This window comes from Equus przewalskii, chromosome 2 (genome assembly GCF_037783145.1).
Source record: "Equus przewalskii isolate Varuska chromosome 2, EquPr2, whole genome shotgun sequence".
NCBI classification, from domain to species: domain Eukaryota; kingdom Metazoa; phylum Chordata; class Mammalia; order Perissodactyla; family Equidae; genus Equus; species Equus przewalskii.
The window spans coordinates 36,430,816-36,451,146 of NC_091832.1; the positions used below are offsets into that span (position 1 = coordinate 36,430,816).

At 55.7% G+C, this 20,331-nt stretch overlaps 1 protein-coding gene and 1 long non-coding RNA gene across 2 annotated transcripts in view; both read left to right on the plus strand.

The window, feature by feature from the left end:
- The first annotated feature begins 347 nt into the window (after positions 1-347).
- PADI2 (peptidyl arginine deiminase 2) overlaps positions 348-20,331 on the plus strand; it is a 43,325-nt gene continuing 23,341 nt past the window's right edge. The window contains exons 1-3 of the mRNA XM_008506615.2: positions 348-611; positions 12,888-13,071; positions 14,035-14,107. Coding sequence (XP_008504837.1) covers positions 520-611; positions 12,888-13,071; positions 14,035-14,107 — 349 coding nt within the window. The 5' untranslated portion in view covers positions 348-519. The remainder of the gene's footprint in view (positions 612-12,887; positions 13,072-14,034; positions 14,108-20,331) is intronic.
- On the plus strand, positions 7,290-8,532 carry LOC139080519 (uncharacterized). Its single transcript, XR_011535082.1, has 2 exons — positions 7,290-7,450; positions 7,983-8,532. It is a non-coding gene; the product is annotated as an uncharacterized lncRNA (long non-coding RNA).

Below are 20,331 nucleotides of genomic sequence, written 5' to 3' on the forward strand. Positions count from 1 at the left end.
CTCTCCTCCCTTCCCCTAAGTTTGCAAAAACCTCCTTTAAGAAGGCTCAGGTCCCGGACCCCAGGCTGGGTTAGGGCACCCACTTCCTCTGGGCTCCAACCACCTCCGGTCGTCGGCCCTATGGCAGCTCCACGTGTGCATTATTTGCCCCGCAAGACTGGGGGCGCCTGGAGGGGAGACTGGCCCTGTGTCCTGGCGCCTGGCAGCTAGGAGCCCACTGAAAGTATGTTGAATGAATGGAGCAAACCAAGCTTGCAAGGGAGAAATTGGCAACTGCCGACCTCACCCGGACCACAGTGGGGCGGGGAAGAGTGTGGAGGGCGTGGCCACGCTTGACGGACGGGCCCGCAGCCCACTGCGAGAGGAGATGGGCGGGCAGTCCCCGCCCACCGATTGCAGGATAAGTCAGAGCGCCGGCCCCGGCGGTCAGGGGCTGCTGGAGCAGACTCACCTGCGACAGGTGCTCCCGGCGGACCTCGACGAGCGCGGACGGGCGCGGGGCCGGGCGCTGCGGGGAAGATGCTGCACGAGCGGACGGTGCGGCTGCAGTACGGAAGCCGCGTGGAGGCCGTGTACGTGCTGGGCACCTACCTCTGGACCGATGTCTACAGGTGAGCGGGGCCACCGCGCCGGGCCGAGTCCCCCCTCCCACCCCTGCTCAGCCCGAGATCTCGGCCCCAGAAATCCCGAGACCCTCTCGGGACTCGGGAACGCGGACAGCCTTCCTCCAGCTCGGGTTGCCCCTCATCCCGAGCCCGCCGCGCCCAGAAGTCTTAAGAACCTCACCCAGAAACCTGACAGCCCCCAGAGCTTGTGCCAGCCTCCCCGAAATCCTGACGCTCTCCCACACACCCTGACACAGCCCCGGCTCCATCACTACCCCTTTCCAGCTTCCCTCCCCTGCGCCTCCCTCTTCCCACCGCCTGAGCCTCGCCAGCCCCTCTCCCAGGGCGCCTCAGCACCGCCCCAGCTTCCCCGCTATCCGCTCCGCTTTCACTTCTCCGCTTTCCCCTCAGCACCTCCCTTCTCCTCCCTCTTGCCCTCCCCTCAAAGCCTCCTGGCTCAGCACCCACCTCAGCCCAGCCCCTTGCCCCACTCCCAGATCAGCTGAGCTTCCTCCAGGATGTGCTGGGGGCTGGGGCAGGGCCAGAGGGGAGCTGGCCCGAGCAGAACCTGGCCCTAGGGGTTGCTCAGGCTCGGATTTCACCCTGTGGGGGCTGCTGGTGGTTGCCTGTCCCCAGGCACTGGCCATGAGCTCCACGTCCCCAAATGCTTTCCCCTGACTTCACCCTGGCGTCAGGAAGGGACCTTGTTCCAGCCAGCTGAGTGTGCGGGGGTGGGGTCTTTGTCAGAAGGGTGCCCCAGATCCAGGACCCTGTCCCCTCCTCCTCTTCTCCAGTCCACAAACTTTGGTGGGGTGCAGGATTTCTATGACAGCAGGATGTGGCTTGGGGAAATTGAGGTGAGGGCCCCACCACTACTCCCAGCCCCCAGGAAGCAGCCGAGTCTGGTGACCCATCTCCCTGTGGTGTGTGTGGCGGCCACGTGAAGGTGCAGCTGGTGTGAATGAAGGCATGGAGGGTGCAGGGCAGGATGAGCGCCCTCTCTTCCCAGCATTCGAAATGTCCCCGTGGCTGGGGTGGGAGGGTCAGTGCTGAGAGGAGGGAGCATGCAGAACTCTTAGGTGGGACCCTGTGCTGATAACCTCCAGTGGGTCCCCTAACCTCTCTGTGCCTTGAGCTGAGCTGGAGGTGCCAATGTGGCTTAGTGCTCCCAAATCATTCTGTCATCTGAAGGGCCCTGCCTCCCCCAGGACCCCACCAAATCCCATCCCTCTGTCTTCCTACACACCCTCCCCAGCCCACCTTTCTACACACAGTCCCCAGCCTAGTCTCTCTGCCACCTCCAGTGGCCCTGGCAATCCCGTCCAGCCAGTCTCCTGCCACATCCTCAGCAGGCCCTGGCTGTGCTGATGCCATCAAGCCCCAGCCTCCTTCCCCCAAGGGCAAAGGGCCCGTGCAGACCAGGGCCCCTCTCCCCTCATCTGCCCCTGGCCTCAGTTGTCCACGTGGAAACCCCAGGGGTGATTTCTGAGGATCATAACACAGCAGTGGAGTGTGGTCCAGGCCTCAGTGACCTGGGAGGGCGCCCCTCCCTTCCCCACCCCCAGTCCTAAACTGGGCCAAGAAGTGGGCTGGGAGCCAGGGCACTCAGGTCTCCAGGCTTCAGCTGTCACCATAGCCGCCTGTTTGTTCACATGGGCACAGCCTGAAAGGCTGGCACGGTGGCTCCAGCTGGTGGGGGGGAGTAAGGAAGGGGGCCATGCTCAGGCCCCCTGCCCTCCCTCTGTCCCGGCAGAGAGAGGCCCTGCGAGAGCGGGGGCAGGGAGTGGGGACTCTTCCTCCCTCTGGCAGGGACCGGAGATGTGACAGTCCCCTTGGTCCTCTCTCAAGAAACCAGCCACAGCCACAACGACCCACAGCCACCACCTGCACTTCACTTAAGACTCTCCCCCAACAAGAGAGGCAGCCCGGTCTAGACCAGCACCGTGCAACAGAGGGAGAATGCAAGCCGCAGAGAGAGCCTCACGTGGAACCTTTCATTTCCTAGTAGCCACATTTTTTTTTAAGTTAAACAGGTGAAATTAATTTTAATGATATATTTCATTTAACCCAATCTATCCAAAATATTATTTCAATATGTAATCAATCTAAAAATTACTTTTTTTTAAAGATTGGCACCTGAGCTAACATCTGTTGCCAGTCTTCTTTTTTTTTCCTTCTTCTTCTTCTCCCCAAAACCCCCCGGGACATAGTTGTATATTCTAGTTGTAGGTCCTTCTGGTTGTGCTATGTGGGACCCCACCTCAGTGTGGCCTGATGAGCAGTGCTAGGTCCGTGCCTGGGATCCGAACCGGCGAAACCCTGGGCCACCAAAGCCGAGCATGCGAACTTAACCACTCAGCCGTGGGGCCAGCCCCAGTATAAAAGTTATTAATGAGACAATTTATGTTTTCTTGTTCATTCTCCTTGAAATTCAATGTGTATTTTATGCTTACGGCACATCTCAGTGTGGCCAAGTGCATTTCAGGTGCTCAATAGCCACAGGTAGCTGCTGGCCACTGTCCTGAACAGCACAGGTCTAGAGCAGAGGTTCTTAACCTGGCACTGTCGCATTTGGGGCCAGATAATTGTTATAGGAGCTGTCCCGTACATTGTAGGGTATTGAGCAGCATCTGTGGCTTCTAACCCCTGGATGCCAGTAGCAACCCCCCAATTGTGACAACCAGAAATATCTCTGGACAATGCCAGCAGTCCCCTGGCAGGAAGACAAAATCACCTCCAGTTGAGAACCGCTGCTCTAGTGGAAGGAAGCCTCTTCTGGAACTAAGGAGGCTGGGCTGTTGCTGCTCTTGTCACTCCTGATATCTGTAGTGGTGAGAGCTGCTGTCAGTATGAACAACAGCCGGAGATATTGGTGAGCTCTTATGGACCAAATGCGTTATCTCCTCTCTCCTCCCCACAGACCTTGGAGGTCATGCTGGGGTCATCCTGTTTTGTCGATGAGAGAAGTGAGGCTCAGAGAGGTAAAGCCATTTGCCCGATGTCACACAGGACTCAGGTGCAGGTCTGTCTGACTCAGAACTCATGCTCTTAACCTTCACTCCATCCTGTGTGACCCTAAAATGATGAGGTTCAAATGGATGACCCTCTCAGCCTGTGTCCCTTCCACCCTCCATCCGGGCCACGAGCCCACTGCCCCTGGAGACTTCACTCACCCACATTCGACCTTCCACTTCCCACTGAGTCCTTCCAAACCCCAACACGGGTCCTGACTCAAGCCCCTCGAGCTCCTCCTTGAGGAGACCCCAAGGGACAAGGCCTGGTGGACTCTGTGCCCAGTCAGTTAGGGAAGGGTGTCTTGACCCCTCATTCCTAAGCCATGAGGTGAGGTGAGTGAACAGGCCTCAACACCCGGCCAGCCCCCTTCCCAAGGGCTCTGGGCCCCCTTTCCTGAGATACACACACACAGCTTCCTTCTCCTCCAGACACACAGCGGGGGTCTTGCCTGCCCCGTTCCTCAGCAGACCCTGTGGTCCACCCCCCCTCGCAGCACAACCGGCCCTGTGGGGATGGATGGCCTGGCCCAGCCGTGTTCTGAGTGCTCATCTCCAGCAGGCTGAGTAGATGCACAGGAGGAAGGAAGTAGGATTTTTTTTCTGGAGATTTATTTTCTAGTAGTTGGTCAAGATACTCGCTGTTTCCTTCAACGACTCCCAAATGCACTTGTCTTAGGTGTGGCACACGTCTGCCTTGTCCACACAATCTCCCCCATGGTCCCTTTAGCTGGCAGCCACTTCTTCGCTGGGGCTGGCTTGGGGCCCCATCCGATTGTGGCTTGAAGTTGGAGAGAGGGCTGGAGTGAGTGGCATGCCCAGGTCACTCTCACGCTCCCCACCCACCTGTGGTGAGGGATGTTCTCCCTGCACTGGAGCCAGGGACGCCCCTGAGTCTGGAGGGGGTGGAGAAGGAGCCTTGGAGTAAAGTAGTAGAGGGGTCGTACGCCCAGCTCTCCCACTGACCCATAAACCAGGCCCTGGAGTCAGCTTCTCCCGTCCCTCCTCACTTTACGCCTCTGTCCAGAGAGCTGGGAGTTCTCGACTGGGCAGGTGTCTGCTTCTCCCTGGTGGAGAGAGGTGAGGATCCGTATCCTGAGGTCTGCAGGAGCTTCGGGGCACAGGTGATGTTAACAGTTGTCTCTTGCCTCTGCTGAGCAGTCTCCTGGTTACATCCGACCTCATGATGAACCACGAGGCGGGAGGTGGGGGTGATCCCCTGCCCCCTTCCCCGGGGTACACCAAGGCAGAAGCTGACCAGCCATTTTCCCGGCAGGCCCTTGCCCATCACCCTCTGGCAGAAGATCGGGGGGGGGGGGGGGCGACCAGTGCAGGGGTTCCTAGACGTCAGCACAGTGAAATGCTAGGAAAACAGAGAAGACTGCAGATGTGCATCCTGCCCTGGGAAGAGCCTGGAGAATCTGAATTCATCCCCATCTCACGCCCTCCATTCTCTTCTCTTGGTTGGTGTGAGGGTTTTAGAAAGTATCCTTAGCACAAAGGCCAGGGAGGATCTGTGATCCAGTTTGAAGTGATGGGGACTTGGGGCGCCGTGATCTCCCCTTCTCATAGAGTGCCGGGCGCCGCCTCCCACGTCCCATCTCCTGCCGACTCCCCCACACGCACTCCCCCTGGTGCATTGGCTTTGTGGATGCTGTTAGCCCCTGAAGGCACCTAGCTCATTCCCACTGCAGGCCTCTGCAAGCCTGACATTTCATCCCTTAGGTCTCAGCTCAAATGTCACCTCCTCCAGGCAGCTTTCTTGACCACGCTCATTTCGTGGTGCCCTGCCCTGAGCCCCAAGCCCTCTCTACCTCGTTACTGTTTTTCGTTCTTTGCAAATCTTGTTATTTACCGAACATTACTGTCTACCATTTACTGAACACTTTTCCGTACCAAACAGGCTTCTTAGCCCCTTGCATGCTCATCTCACTTGTATTTAATAGTTTACATGTGTCTAAACTTGATAACAATTTTATGAGTTGGGTACTGTTATTGACCCCCTTTTACTGTTGGGGAAACTGAGGTAAGGGATGTTTGTCCAGGATGACACAGCTGGGAAATGGCGAGGGGCAGAGCGCAGGCCCCTACCCGCGCTCTCCTTCTGCGATCTTGTTTTCGGTGTGTCCTGCTCCACGCTCCCGGCTTTCCTTGTTCCCATGCCCTCCCACCCTCCAGTCACTGAAGGGCTCCTTGGTTGAGTGAGTGAATGAATGGAGTGGCCAGTGATGCATGTGGACTGGCGTATCGTTGGGCTGAGCTCTCCACCCCAGCCTCAAGGAGCAGGCACTGTTGGATGGGCTGGTGGAAGGTCAAGGGCTTGTGGCCGAGCTTGGCCAGAGCAGCATTTGCTCCTGAGAGAATGAAGGGAGGAGGAATTCAGGCTGCGTCAGGTGGACCCATAAACCAGAACAGCATCCAATGCCCTCAACCCTACATGGGAGACCCTGCCAGGAGCTGCTCCAGGGCTCTGGTTTCAAGCTGGTTCCTGGGGGATGGGAGGGTTCTGGAAGGGACCTGGCCCCCGTGTGTCGAGCCCACTGCCCCCTGCACAGCTGGGGTCCGTGGGGCCTCCCCTTCCTGCTCTCTGGCCATGAGTCGGGAGGGGAGCACAGTAGCAGGCTCGCCCCGGTGCCCGGCCCACAGGATAGGCACACCTACTCAGCTCTAGAGGAGGCGGTTTTCGGAGGCAGCTCTGTCCTACCCAGCTGTGCCCGACCCCGTGCCCAGGTGCTTTGATAGCTTAAGCCTGCTTATCTCGGTCTCTCACCCAGGAGTCCAGGGCAGGAAGCCAGCCTTTGCGTCTCCTCTCTGGGCCTCTGACCCCAACCTGAAAAATAAGTAGGGGGCTCAAAAGGTTCCTAAGGGCTTCTCATGTGGTGCTCTCCTGAGCTGGGCCTGACACTGCCCCGCCCCCACCAGCCGTCCCAACCTGGAGGACCTTCATGGGGGACTATGACTTACGGATCCTCTCCCAGGAAGGGAGCAGCCAGGCCCAGAGCCCGGAGGGCTTAGCTCGCACTCTGCCATCACCGTCCCTGAGACAGAGCAAGTGCTCCCTCCATGGGCCTCAGCGTGCTTGTCTGTAAAATGGGATGACATTAATACAGGCTTCCTGGGGCTGTCGAAAGGATGGACTGAGATCATGTGGGCCAAGGGCTTGGAACAAGGCCCGGCATATAATAAATACTCAGTTCGTAGTTATCGTGAATAGGTATTGGGTTTACTATAATATTGTTAAAACAAATAATAAGGAGACACAGCCTCAGAGAGATGATAATGCTCATGGGAGAGAAACGTTGAACAACATTCATTAAGTGTTGTTTGAGGCACCAGCAAAGGGAGGGAGAGATGAGTCCTGGCTGATGAGATTAGGGAGGACTTCCTGGAGGAGGTGGCAACCAAGCTGGATCCTGAAGGGTGGATAAGAGTTCACAGTGTGACCAAGACATGCCACACAGGGGCAAAGGTACATGGCAGGAAAGTTGGGACACACGGGGGGCAGAAAGGGCGTAGTTTCCGTGGCCTGATGTGTAAGGCTAGAGAGTTGATGAGCTCAAATGAGGGCTTTGAATGCCAGGCTCAGATGATGCACTTGCTTCTGTAGGCAGTGGGGAGTCTCTGAGGGTGTCTGGGGAGGGAGTGACGATAGATTAGGTTGTTTTTTCCCTAGGGAGAGGCCCTGGGGCAGCTGGAGGCACCAGTGCCTAGTGAGAGAGACTGCTGAGGTACCAGGTGGAGGAGTCTGGCTGAAGACAGACGTCACGATTTGCCTTCGCTCGATCCCTGTCCAGGGCAGCTACCCGCTCGGGGCTCCAGCCACCACCATGCCAGGTGTGAGGCCTTGCCTGCCTGCCCTGGTCCCTCTCCTTGTGGGTGCTCGCCATGGGGTGCATGCCAGGCTGGCACCCACGTCCCCCCCCCACCTCAGACTTCTGCAAAGACCCGAGGGCAGGATGTCGCGCCCAGTCTGCCAGGAGCCGGGGTCACTGTGGGAGTGAGCCCCGGCTGGTGTTAACAAGGCTCAGGGCTGGTGGATTAGTTCAGAGAGCCAGGTGCCAGCTGGGAGCAGGCACACCACGCCCTTGAGTCTGGGGCTGAGTGAGTCGCCCCAGCCCTGAGAGGCCAAGCTGGTGACACTGCCCACCGAATGAGTGAAGACCAGAAATGCCGAGTGGCTCCCCAGAGGCCATCCAGCATTTGTGGGGCTGGGCACAATTTTGTGATGTTAAGTGGCAAAACGCAGAATTCCCTTGGGTTGGGCTCAGTAAACATCCGTCTTCTGTATCTGACACTGCTTTCCAGTCTTGCTCTAAGTTCCTTTGTGTGGCACCCACCGACCAGCCATTTCTCTCCGTTTCCACAGCCAGCACCTGGTCCCAGACCGCCGTCATCCTGGACAGCTGCAGTCACCTTCTTGCAGGTCCCCACTCCCATTATTGCTGTCCTGAAATCTGTTCCCCACCCTGCACCCTGGGTGATATGTCACAGCGCAAAAATGACCATGCCATCCCCTGCTTGGAAGCCTCCACTGCTCTCAGGAGAAAGGCCAGCCCCTCACCGTCGTCTAGATCCTCTCCTCCCGACACTCTCCCTCCCCCTTGCTCGCAAACTGCAGCCGCACTGACCTCCTCCAGTTTCTTGAGCATGCTGGGCTAACGTCCACCTCGGGCCACCACGCAAACCGTCCTGGCTGCTTGGAAACGCCTGCTCCTCCTCCCCTCCTCGCTCTGCCCAATTCAGTGCTTCCCAAACTGTGGCCCCTGGACCGGCAGCAGCTGCACTGCCTGGGAGCCTGTTAGCAACACAGATTTTCATTCCACGATGTGTATCAAATCCTCATGCTGTGCACTTTGAATGTATGCAATTATTTTTGTCAATTTTTCCTCAATAAAGTTGGAGGGAAAAGAAAGAAATTCAGTTTCTCAGGCCCGGGCCCAGCTGAATGAGAAGCTCGGGGGTGGACCAACCACCTGAGTTTTGATGGGTCCTCCAGGGGATGCTGGTGCACACTCAAATTTAAGAACCACGGTCAGATTAATTCACATCTGTCCTTTAGAGTGTAAAGTTTAGACCTTAGCTCAAATGCCACTTCCTCCAGGAAGCCTTCCTTGACTCCCAGATCAGGGCCCCATGGCACCCCATACCTCTTCTTTCTAGCAATGATCACAGCTGTAGTCTCACGATTGACTGTGCAATCCAACTGTGCAATCTCTTCCACTGGAATACATCTCCAGGGGCCTAGGGAACATGGTGTCTTTTTTGCCAATCTACCCCATACCCTAGAACTGTGCCTGGCTCGTAGAGAGTGCTCCATAAATACGTGTTGAGTGCATGAATAAGCCCATAAGCAAGCCCTCCTCTTCCAGCCCTTCCTGCAGCAAACATTTATATTTACCATGTGCCTATACAGGCCAGGTGCCGAAACGAAGAGAGGACAGTCCCTACCTTCAAGGAGACAACTGCCCCAAGGGAAAGTCAGCACAGGGACAAATCGACTGAGTTGGGTCTTAGTAGGGATGGACAGTTGCCAGGCAGAGAAGTCAGGGAAAAGTATGAGAGGTAGAAGGAACAGCATGTGCAAAATGCATGGTGAGATGGAACGATGCAGGAGTTGAGAGGCTAGAAAGTCAAGTTGAGATGCAGTGGCTAAGTGCCTCTGGGTGGACTCCAGGCTAAGGCGTTTGGGTTTCACCATATGGATAGCCACTGAGGAGCCCCTGAAGGTTTTCAAGCAGACAAGTGATCTGACTTCTTTAAAAAAAAGAAAAAATCACTCTGGTAATACAGTTTGGGAAACCAAGAAGGGTGGGTTCCCTCATTCATTTATTCCCCAAGTGTGTATTGAGTATGGCCATGTCCTGAGTGCTGGGATACAGTGGTGGGCAGAGCAGACGTGGTCCCGGGAACTGGCAGCCCGTCCTTCCGCCCACTCTATCTCTGGCCTCTTTCTCATAAGCAGGAGCTCATGACCACCACCAACACCCCCACTCTCTTTCCCTCAATACCGTCCTGGGCCCCTCCCCACAGCCTCCGGGGATGACAGAGGTACTAGCAGAGGCTCTCGGGTTTCTTAGGGAGATTCTGAGAGCTTCGTCCTGGGGAGGGAGGCAGCCAGCAGGATCTGCAGGGGACAATGGACGCCTTTGTTGCTTCTGCCAGGGCCGCTCCAAGAATAGCTGTTTGCTCAGCTCAGAGCAGGGCTGATGGGAGGGTGGTGGGAGGGTGCGGGGCTCTGTAGCTCTGATGTCGGCTGAATGTTAGCCACCCACCCCGCCCCAGCCTCTGGGCTCTGGGGCCTCCTCCAGTGTCTCACTGGTCCAGAGGAATGAAGGTGGCGGGAAGCATCGCTTACAGCATCGATTGTCAGAGTCGGGTCCTAAACCCGACGCACCCTTTGAAAATTGTAAAGCATTTTTTTCTAAATAGAATTGTGTGCAGAAACCCAATATATGAAATCAGATGAAATGACAGTTTCATCTGATTTCTGGCTACAAAGGGGAGCAGGGACCCAGCAGAGAGATCCCCAGCTTTTCAGTGCCTCCTCTCCACCCCTCGGCCCGGGGTCTGCCCCCTCTGCACTCTCTGAACTCCACTCTGACGTGGTCCCATCCTCTCATTTGTCACTTGATGAAGCTGGGAGAGAAGCACCTTGCTCAAGGTCACCCAGCAGGTTGATGGTCAAAGCTGAGACTTTCACTAGCAGGATGTTTCCCAGACCTGAGCCCACGATTGCCCAGACTCATGTGATTTTTACCAAAACCGTATTCGACCTGTAATACTATTAACGTTTTTCTTTAAATCAACTCACATTTTTCTTATAACTTTATTTTAACTGGAGATCTTATATCATTACCATAAACGGCAAGCCCTTATCAATTGCCATAAAAAGAGAACACATGAATAAATACGTAAATCATCCACGTGCCACCTAAAAGCATCTTACGCGCGTACCCACACCTCCCTTTGGGAAATGCTGCCTGGCGCTTCTAAAAGGCTCCCTTTTGTCCTGCTCAGCTCCACCCTCGAGGCTGGGAGTGCCCAGCCCTGTGCTTGGCTCTGCGGGAGGAGGGGTGGAAGAGGCAAGAACCTGCCCTCCGGGGCTTAAGGTACAGAGGAGTCTGGGCACCCCAAGCAGCACCACGAGACAAAATGAGCCCCTGCCCCATGAGGGATGAGAGAGGGGGTCTGTGGGACAGGAGCGGTGGGCGGTCATCCTGTGTCTTTGTAGGTCAGCACATGGGCACTCAGAAGGTACAGGGTGCACACTTAAGACCCCCTCAGCGAGTCAGTGGCAAAATTGGGGTGGAATCCCCATCTTTTGCACATGTACCCCCAATCCTGGGGTTTTTTTAGATGCACTTCTAATGATGGATGTGGACAGTGGCAGCAGGCTGTGACCAACAAGTGTCCAGGCACAGATCAGCCCCGTGTCCCCGTGATAGGCTGAGGACTTTAGAAGGCAACAGACAGATAAGAAACACAGTGGCCCTGGAGTTCTTTTTCAAGCTCCTTTCCAAGCACCAGGCATGGGCTGCCAGACCTGTGTCCACTCTCTCCCGCCAGTGCCCGAGACCAGTGTTGTTTGCCAGCAGCCCCCGCAGTCTGTGGCCTGGGTCAGAGAGAGCATGCCTGGCGGCCTCTACAGACTCGCACTCATGGCCTTGGCCACCCCAGGGCTCTGACTCCCAGACTGCACTGCTGAACATCTTAGACTGGTGCTTCCCAAAATGTAGCCCCTGGACCGGCAGCAGCAACAGCTCCTGGAACCGTGGTAGAAATGCACATTCTCAGGCCCCACTCCAGCCCTCCTGAATCTGAACTCCGAGGAGGGGCCCGGCCATCTGTGTAGACGAGCCTTCCAGGTGTTGCTGCTGCTGCTGCTGACCTTTGGGAGCCGCTGCTCTCCTTCAACCCTGGCCACTGTTTGCATCTCCAGCTGCCCCCACTGCGCCTCAGTCCTGCCAGCCTCTCCAGGGATGCGAATCACAAATCTGTACCCTTAAAAAAAAAATCTGAAGATTTAAACACACTCCCTGATGATTCTGATACCCACTGTAGTGGAGAAGCTTCTGGAACCCAGGAGCACCCGACACTTGTAGCTATGTCTTAGTCTCAAATCCCATGAGAGTCCAACCTAGATCCTCTGAGCTGTCTTTGGCCTTTGGGAACCTTCAGACCGGGGGCTGGACTTGTAAAAGCTGTCAGGCCTGGGCTCCTTGCCCCCCGTCTCTCTGTCCTTCCTGTTACCCGCCTGAAGCCGGTGTCTTAGGCAGCTCCAGCTGCTGTAACAGAATACCATAGGCTGGGTGGTTTAAAAGCAGACATTTCTTTCTCTCACTTCTGGAGGCTGGAAGTCTGAGGTCAGGGAGCCGGATGCTTGGGTTCTGGGGAGAGTCTCTTCCCGGCCTGCAGCCAGCCGCCCTGTCGCCGTGTGCGCACGTGGCCTCCCTCCCTGCATGGAGAGAGATTTCCCTCTCTCTTCCTCTCCTTGGAAGGCGACCATTCCTATCAGATTAGGACCTCGCTCTCATGACTTCCTTACTTATCTCCTCAAAGCCTCATCTTCAAATACCGTCCCAGCGGACGTTAGGGCTCCAATAGGTGAATTTGGGGGACACAGACACTCAATCCAGAGCAACGAGATCAAACCAGTTCATTTCCTGCCCTGAGATCTTGGTGGTTTCTCAAGAATTCCAAAAGTATTTCCCTTTCAATAGAAAACCACTCCGGAACCCCAGGAATGACCCTCAGAGGGAGGAATTCCAAGCCCTGAATGTTGTGGCAGGAAGGAGGTGTCTTTACGACAAAGCCAGCCCACCCCTTCTCCTTGAGGACCCAGGTTCCAGCCTCCATCCCTGTGACACCCAGCGCTTGGGCCCTGCCGCTGGCCTCCAGCTCTGATATGGACGGGCCTGAGAGACAGGGTTCCAGGCCCAGTGCCACTTTCAGAGCAAATTCATTGCTCCATCTGGGCCTCAGATCCCCACAGACAGACAGACAGACAGGAAGACAGGCAGGCAGGTACCAAAAAAAAAAAAGAATTCAGATCCCCAGGCCCCACCCTTGAACATTCTAACTCAGTTGGTACACGATTGCCCAAGCAAACTGTATTTTTAACAAGTACCTCTGTGCTACGAGGCGATTGCAGTATAGCTGGGTCCTTCAGGGTCCCCCAGACGACCTGGGAGGGCCCTGGCAGCCTTGCCCTTCCAGGATCTCCTCACCCGCCCCAGGGACCCCCGTGACCGACTCTCCTCTCTCCCTACAGCGCAGCCCCAGCCGGGGCCCAGACCTTCAGCCTGAAGCACTCGGCGCGCGTGCGGGTGGAGGTGGTGCGTGACGGGCAGGCCGAGGAAGTGGTCACCAACGGTAAACAGCGCTGGCCTCTCTCACCCACCACCACGCTGCGGCTCACCATGAGCCAGGCGAGCACCGAGGCCAGCAGCGACAAGGTACCATGGCCGGGGACGTCCGCCTCCGAGGGCTGCGGGAACCGGGGTCACGCTGGAATCCAGCCAGGCTAGAGCAGCGCTGTCTGATAGAAACAGAATGTGGGCCACGCGTGTCATCGTCAGTTGTGTAGGAGTCACATTAAAAGAGCAAAAAGAAGCAGGTGGATTTAATTTCAATAATTTATTATCATTTCGACATATCAATATAAAAAAATGTTAACAAGATAGCGTACGTTCTTATTTCATACCGAGTCTAAATCTGGTGTCCGTTTCACAGTTACAGTGCATCTCAGTTTGGACTTGCCACATTTCAAGTGCTCAAAAGCCACCTGTGGCTGGTGGCTACCATATGAGTCAGCTCAGCATTAGCCCATGAAATAATGGCTTCATGGAAGCTTAAAACTGTGGGCTGCTGAATGATGGAGTATTCAAATGATCGAAGTTACAGCCACAAATGTCCTTGGTCTCACTGTGTATAGATGGGGTGCTGGGCACCCAAGCAACACAGTGATTTGCCCGAGTGGGGCGGCCGAGACCAGACTTACTTCTCTGGGTTCTCTGACTAGGAATTTCCCCATGTGCCCCATGGCAGTGACGGCACTGAGCATTATCCAAAGAAAACTACTTCAGACCTGCCCCCTGGCTCCTTAGCGGGTCTCGGCATACACCATGGCAGATGTGAGGGCCCCCCGCATGCAGCAGAATGCACGGGGTGGGGCACACGTAGGTGGTCGGCACCCTGGATGCAGTCTGAGAAGAGGGGAGTCCCCTATCTAGTTGAATAATCTGGGAGAAGCAGCCTGCCAACCCAGGAGTGCTTCCTGGAGGAGAGGGTTTGGATGTTTGGAGAGAGTTGGCTTACAGCCTGAGGTATGAGGCAGGGAGGGTGGTCCCCTCAGATTTCCCTGCTCGTGATCTGTGTTCTCTGCTCTTCTCTCCCTCCCAATGCGCCTCACCACCAAGGTCACCGTCAACTACTATGACGAGGAGGAGAATACCCCCGTCGACCAGGCCGGGCTCTTCCTCACGGCCATTGGTGAGTTGGCGTGCCAGTGGCCTGGGTGCCTCTGTTCCCCAGGGCCTGGCATTGCTGCCCTTCTCGGTGGCACTTGGGCTGTTTTCAATGCTGCAGCCCTGGCACTCGAGCTACCTCTAAATAATGCAGGCCTGGGGAGGGAGGCCACACGTGCCCAGGCCCTTCTGTCCTGGGGAGGGATGTCCTGCAGGAGGAGACGTGCCCCGTTCTTCCAGCAACCCAGCCCAGCATCAGCATCCCCATCCTAGGCTCTGTGGGCCACAGACAAGAAAGGGCAAAGTCTGCTTCTCCCCTGCAGCCTGGAGAAGAGTCTGCCTCTCCTAGTGAGAGAAAGGGCCTGTCTACAAAGCCTGCTTGCCCTCCCTAGACCCAGCCGTGGGGGCACAGAGATGCAGCCTGGATCCTTAATGTGCCTGGTCCAAGCTCTTCATTTGACTCATGAGGACAGTGAAGCCCAGAGAGGTTAGGGAACTCATTCAGAGTCACACAGCCACTCCGTGGCAGTGAGTTCAGAACTCAGGAAAGAACCCCTCCCAGGTTCTTTCCATCTGCACCACATTCCCCTGTCCTGGGTACCAGGGCACGTGGGATGCAGTGTTTTGAACCTTCCGTGACTCCACTCTTCTGCAATTGAGGTATTACTTTTACACGTTTTTTAAATCTTTAATCATATACTATTTAAGCGAGGAGGACATGTCAGAGGGCCCTTTTGTCCATCCAGCCTTAATTTCGCGTTGGCAGAGTTGCCACATGGCGGGGGAGAGAAGTACCAGTTATTGAGGGTCAATGATGGGCTGATGCTTTAGGAACGACAGCGGCGTCTCCCACGTGTTCAGCACCTCGTCCGCGTCCAGGACTGTGCTGCGTGCTTCGAGGAGGAGGAACACCTGACAATTATTGAGCACCTACGGTGTACCTGGCTCCAATACTGGATGTTTACTGTCGTGACCTCAATCTGCTCCTGCAAACTACGCTGAGGATGGATACTATGAATGGCTCCATTTTACAGATGAGAAAACCAAAGCTCATAAAAAGTAAAACAAATGAAAACTTGAGACCACACTCCCGGAAGTGGTCTGTGGGACCCCAAGTCACTTCAGTTATCTCATTCTCCAGGGGTCTCAGATCTCCCCCCAAAAAACAGCCAGTTCCCAAGTCAGCACCTCCTTCTCCAGCTCTGTGCTTTTAGCCCCAAAATAGGCTCGACAGCAGCGCTCTTTGCCTCATAGCTGTCTCCCCAGTGGGCTCGGTTGCTGGTCACCCTGTCCGTCTCTCTGCGCTGAGGGGAGGCCCAGCCTGGGGTGGGGTCCTCAGACAACCTCGGGGGGCCTTGGGAGATGGAAACCAAAGCCCCAGAGTTGCAGCTGGGAGCTGGCACGTGTGTGACCCTCACATGCGCACAGAGTCTCCAAGTTGTCTCAGATGACCATCCCTGAGGAAACCTAATCCCACAGGGACAGGGACACCTGAGGACATAAGCAGGAAGGGCAGTGCCAGCGGCCTGTCAGATGAGGGTGATCTCAGAGGGCTGACCACACCGTTGCTGAGGCGTCCACCAAGGCTAGGCGGACTTAAGATAGACGGCAAAATAGTGCACACGAGGAGGCAGGACCGGACCGCTCCTCTCCGCCACAAGAGCGTAAAGCTGGGCTCAGCGGAAGCCTCAGAGGAGCTGCAGGGCCGAGACCCCAGAAGTACCCCGTACGCCCATCGTGAAGGACCAGGCTCATCCTTCGGAGGTTCTGAGGCTGTGCTTTCGCTGAACGATTATTTATTTAACTGCCAAGAGGCCCAGCCGTTTAGGTTCTGTGGGCCAGCAAAATGTCCCCTGCCGAAAAAAAAAAAATAATAAGCCTGACAATTCTGATGCTTGGTCAAAAAGAAAAGACATTAATAAAATAATTTGCCATCAATTATCACCATCATTTTAACATCTGAAAAGTAGGCAGGGCATAATCTCAATAAAAGACAGTCAACTACACTGCAGAAGTAAAGCTTTATAAAAACTCACCCCACTGAACTTATGTTTCCTGTTCCATCAGGGACCCTGGTGAAAATCTGGTTTCCCTCGGGACCCATGGGTCCGTCTGACCCCTCCAGGTCTTACCTTCCCTTAGGCATCTAACCTAGGAGGCCTGGAGCCCCAAGTCCTGAGGGATCAGTGAGGGGCAGCACCTCTGAGGCAGGCAGACCGTCAACATCCCGACACGGCAGGGCTACCCCCAAGGACGTGTCCGAGTCCCTCTGGCCCTGGTTCTGTCCTGAGCCCCCGCCGAGCAGAAAGAGCCCTGGCTTCAGAGCAAACAGAAATAAGGCGAAGTTCTGGCTCTGTCCCCTCCAGCCACATTGTGACCATTGACCTTCTGAGCCTCAGTTTCCTCATCTGCAAAATGGAGTTCACAGTGCAGTCTTGCACGTGCTGACATGGATTTCACAGGACGGGGCATGCAAAGAGCCTGGTGTGGGGTGGGTGCTCTCTTTTCTTTCCTCCCTTCCTCTTGGACAGTCTCATTTTCTCTCTGCCTGGGTGAAGTTGAAGAACCTTATTGTCTTCCTCCTGGGATTTGGGAACACATCCACGGTGCCCTTGCCCAGATCAGGCCCTGGATCTTCATCCCAGTCCTGCCAAGGACTTGCCATGTGACCTTGACAAGTAGCCCACCCTGTCTAGACCTTGCTTTCTTTTTTGAGGGAGATTAGCCCTGAGCTAACATCTGCGGCCAATCTTCCTCTTTTTGCTGAGGAAGACTGGCCCTGAGCTAACATCTGTATCCATCTTCCTCTACTGTATATGTGGGATGCCTGTCACAGCGTGGCTTGCCAAGTGGTATGTAGGTCCACACCTGGGATCCGAACCAGCAAGCCCCGGGCCACCGAAGCGGAACGTGCGAACTTAACAACTGCGCCACGAGGCCAGCCTCTAGACCTCACTTTTTCCCAGCTATAAAATGAGAGTTTTGAGCTCATGGATCCCTGGGGCCTTCAAGACGCTAATTAGGGCTGATTTGCAAAGCCCTCCCGTTAAGGGGGAAAGTGGGAGGAAGGAATAGTTTCACCCTCTGCTGTGGATCTGGCAACGGGAGCGGTACACACACAGAGCTTTGAGAATTTCTTGAATCAACCTAAGGACCTCATTCCTTGAACCCCCTCCCCAGAGCCTAGGATAATTGCCCTAGTTGGCTGTCGGGGGAGAGTCCTTCCTCCCCACCGCACCCTAAGCTGCCCGGTTGGGCAAGAAGGCCAGGCCCCCTGCCCTTGTCCATAGTCAGCCAAACTCCTTGTGCCTCTGTGTCAAAGCTGAGCCTTCAGTGTCTAGAGTCTCAGGCAGACTGCTTTGAACCCAATCCCAGTGACATTTCCCGTTAACCTGCCCCACACCCAAGGCGCCACCTGACACCTTGGGGCTATTCCGGGAGCTAAGTAAGAGCAGAGCCTCTGGGAAAATGTCGTCTGGAGCCCAGAGGCCCTGAAACAGATGTCCTCCTGCTCCTCCCCAGGAAGGCAGGGCCTCCCAGGAGGGCGAAGCTTGGGGCAGGTCACGCCAGCCCTGTTCTCCATCCCTACAGGATCATCCTGTTGGGATCTAGTCAGATGAGACGCTGGGGGAAGCTTTGAAGGGGAGAAGTCCTCCAGGGATGGCTTGGAGCTTGAGGGGGTTTCCGAGGGAGGGTGGCGAGGAGAGGAGGTCGTTTGAGTTGACTGTGACGATGAGTGGTGGTCATAAGAGAGGAGCGTGAAACGCATGGAAGGTTGGGAGGTGGGTGATCAGGGAGCCCAGTTAAGTAAGGCCCAATTGCATGACGGGAGGTCAGTGAAACTTACCTGAATTTTACACATCAAGAAAGAGCAATAGGCATGTTATTTAGGATTAGGGAGATTGCTTCTGGCAGGTGAGGGCAAGGGCTTGAAGGGGAGGCGTGTTTTTCCTTAAAAACTGTTTTTGATCCTATTTGATTTTTTGTGCATGCTATGTGCAAATATCACATTGATAAAATTTTTAAATTTAAGAAATTCGTAACGAAGTAAAGCACAATAAAGTGCTTCCTAATCCCTCTCCTGTGACCCCCTGCTTCCCTGGACATGCCACAGGAGCCGTGACGTGGTGCCACCTTGCAGCCTAGAGACAAAGGCCACAGGGCTGCCAGGATGGGCATGTGGCCAGCTCCTCCGAGAATGACTTTCAGGGTAGCAAGTGTGGGTCTTGGAAGGCGGGTTTGGCTTTTGGAAACAGCCCAAGAGGGAGGTCAGCCTGGGTCAGTCAAGGGCAGGGGTCTGGAGTCAGAGGGAGGGTGATGCCCACGCCCAGCTCTGCACTCTCTGGGGACTTCATGGTCACTTCCCTGCTAAGCGCCTTGGTTTCCCCATCTGTCTGTGGGGCCGGCTGGGTGGGTGGTGACTCCTCCCTCCTGGCATGATTGAAGGGAGAACATGCATGCTCTGCAGCTGGCAAAGTGGACCAGAACCAGGAGAGATTGTTATCTTGAAAAGCAAAGAGAGTGGCTCCTAAGGAGGCTGGGTCTGCAGCTGGTTCCCAGGGAGGAGCTTCAGGAAGCTGGAAACTTCGTGGAGGTCTGGAGGCCAAAACCAATATTGTTCCTCCGTCTGAGCCTTCAGCCTCTTTAACAGCAGCTGGTGGTTCCACCTTCGCCACTTTTCCCTAGAATCCTTATCCTGCACCAGCCTCCCAGATTTTCAGCCCAATTTCCTGACAGGTGGCATCTCTGAGTCTGGGTTTGCTTACCTATAAAATGGGAACAACAATGTTGATCTCATAGGACTGGGTACTCCTTGCAAGCAGGCACTGTCCCCAGTGGCCCGCCACGAGGTCCCTGTGCCCAGCACGGTGCCTAGAACCCAGTAAATGCTCGACAGAGATTGGCTGGGTGAATGGGATCAGTGGGAGGCGTTTCCATCATTACGCGCTACAGCACCTAGCTGACAGCAGGGCTGCAGGGGCTGGGACGCTGGAGTGCTGCCTCTCCCAAGGCCAGACGCCCTTACAGCTTCTTCCTCCTGCCTCCTTCCAGACCCAGAAAAACCTCATTCAGGGTTGGGAGGGAATTGGGCTGTGGGCAGAGGGAAGACTTGAATGTAATCCCCAGTCTCAGAGTGAGCTGCCCAGGGAAGGGTGACACCAGGGCCCTTCCTGTGCCAGGACCCTCCTCCCTACCTGGTCCAGGGAGAGCCGTGCCTACCCAGGGGACTGACCAGGAATGCCTTCATTCCCACCCAGCTCCCACCTTGGTCCAAGTCATGCTCAGCATGAGGCGGAGCCCACCCGGCCGTTCAGGGGCCTGGGCCCAGCTCACCTCATTCTATGGGACATTCCCATCACCTTCCCAACAATTCCCCTGCCCCACCCTGTTAGTTTCTAACTCAGGGGCAGTTTTGCTCTCAGGGATGTTACTGGCATCCAGGGGGTTGAGACCAGGGATGCTGCTAAATATCCTACAGTGCACAGGACGGCCTCACAACAAACAAGTATCCGGCTCAAATGTCAGTAGTGCCTATTTGTGCAATTAGTACAACTCCTCTAACTGGAAAGGGCCCCAGTTTGCAGGTAAAGAAACTGGGGCTCAGAGAGGCTGTCTAACCTGCCCAAAGTCACACAGCTTGTAAGCAGAGAACCAAAACTGGCTGATGCTAAATCTTGGCTTCGTTTCACTGCCCCACACAGTTGCCATGAAGGCTGTCCCCACAGCAGGCCTAGGGGTACTGAAGGTCCCTTCCCCAAGAGGATAAGCAGGGACCCTGCCCTGGATCCTCTGTGTGGTGTCCTGGCCCCTCAGTACCCTTGGATCGAGAAGGTTTGGAGACTCAGTTTCCTGCCCTAAGTAAACCCTCAGTCCTTGGAGGTGGGATCTGGACCGCTAGGAGTTCTGGAAGAGAGATACACACAAATGCACCCGGCACGCACGCCCAGCACAGACTGGGAAAGGCGCTTAGGGAATCCTATGAAAGTTTTCCCACTATGGACTTCGAATCAGACCCTGGGCAGTGTGCGCCCCAGTTCTGCTGACACCAGCTGTGTGGCCCTGGGCACGTGACTTGGCCTCTCTGAACTGAGGCTCCCGGATCGGTATAGTGAGCCTCATCCCGCCCAGAATTGACTGAGGAACAGTGAGGAGGCAGGAGACCCCTGACCTCCCTGACAGCTCCTCTCCCATCTGCACCTGCCTGCTCGTGTCCTCCACTGGGGTGCTGAGGCGGGGGGCTGGACAAGA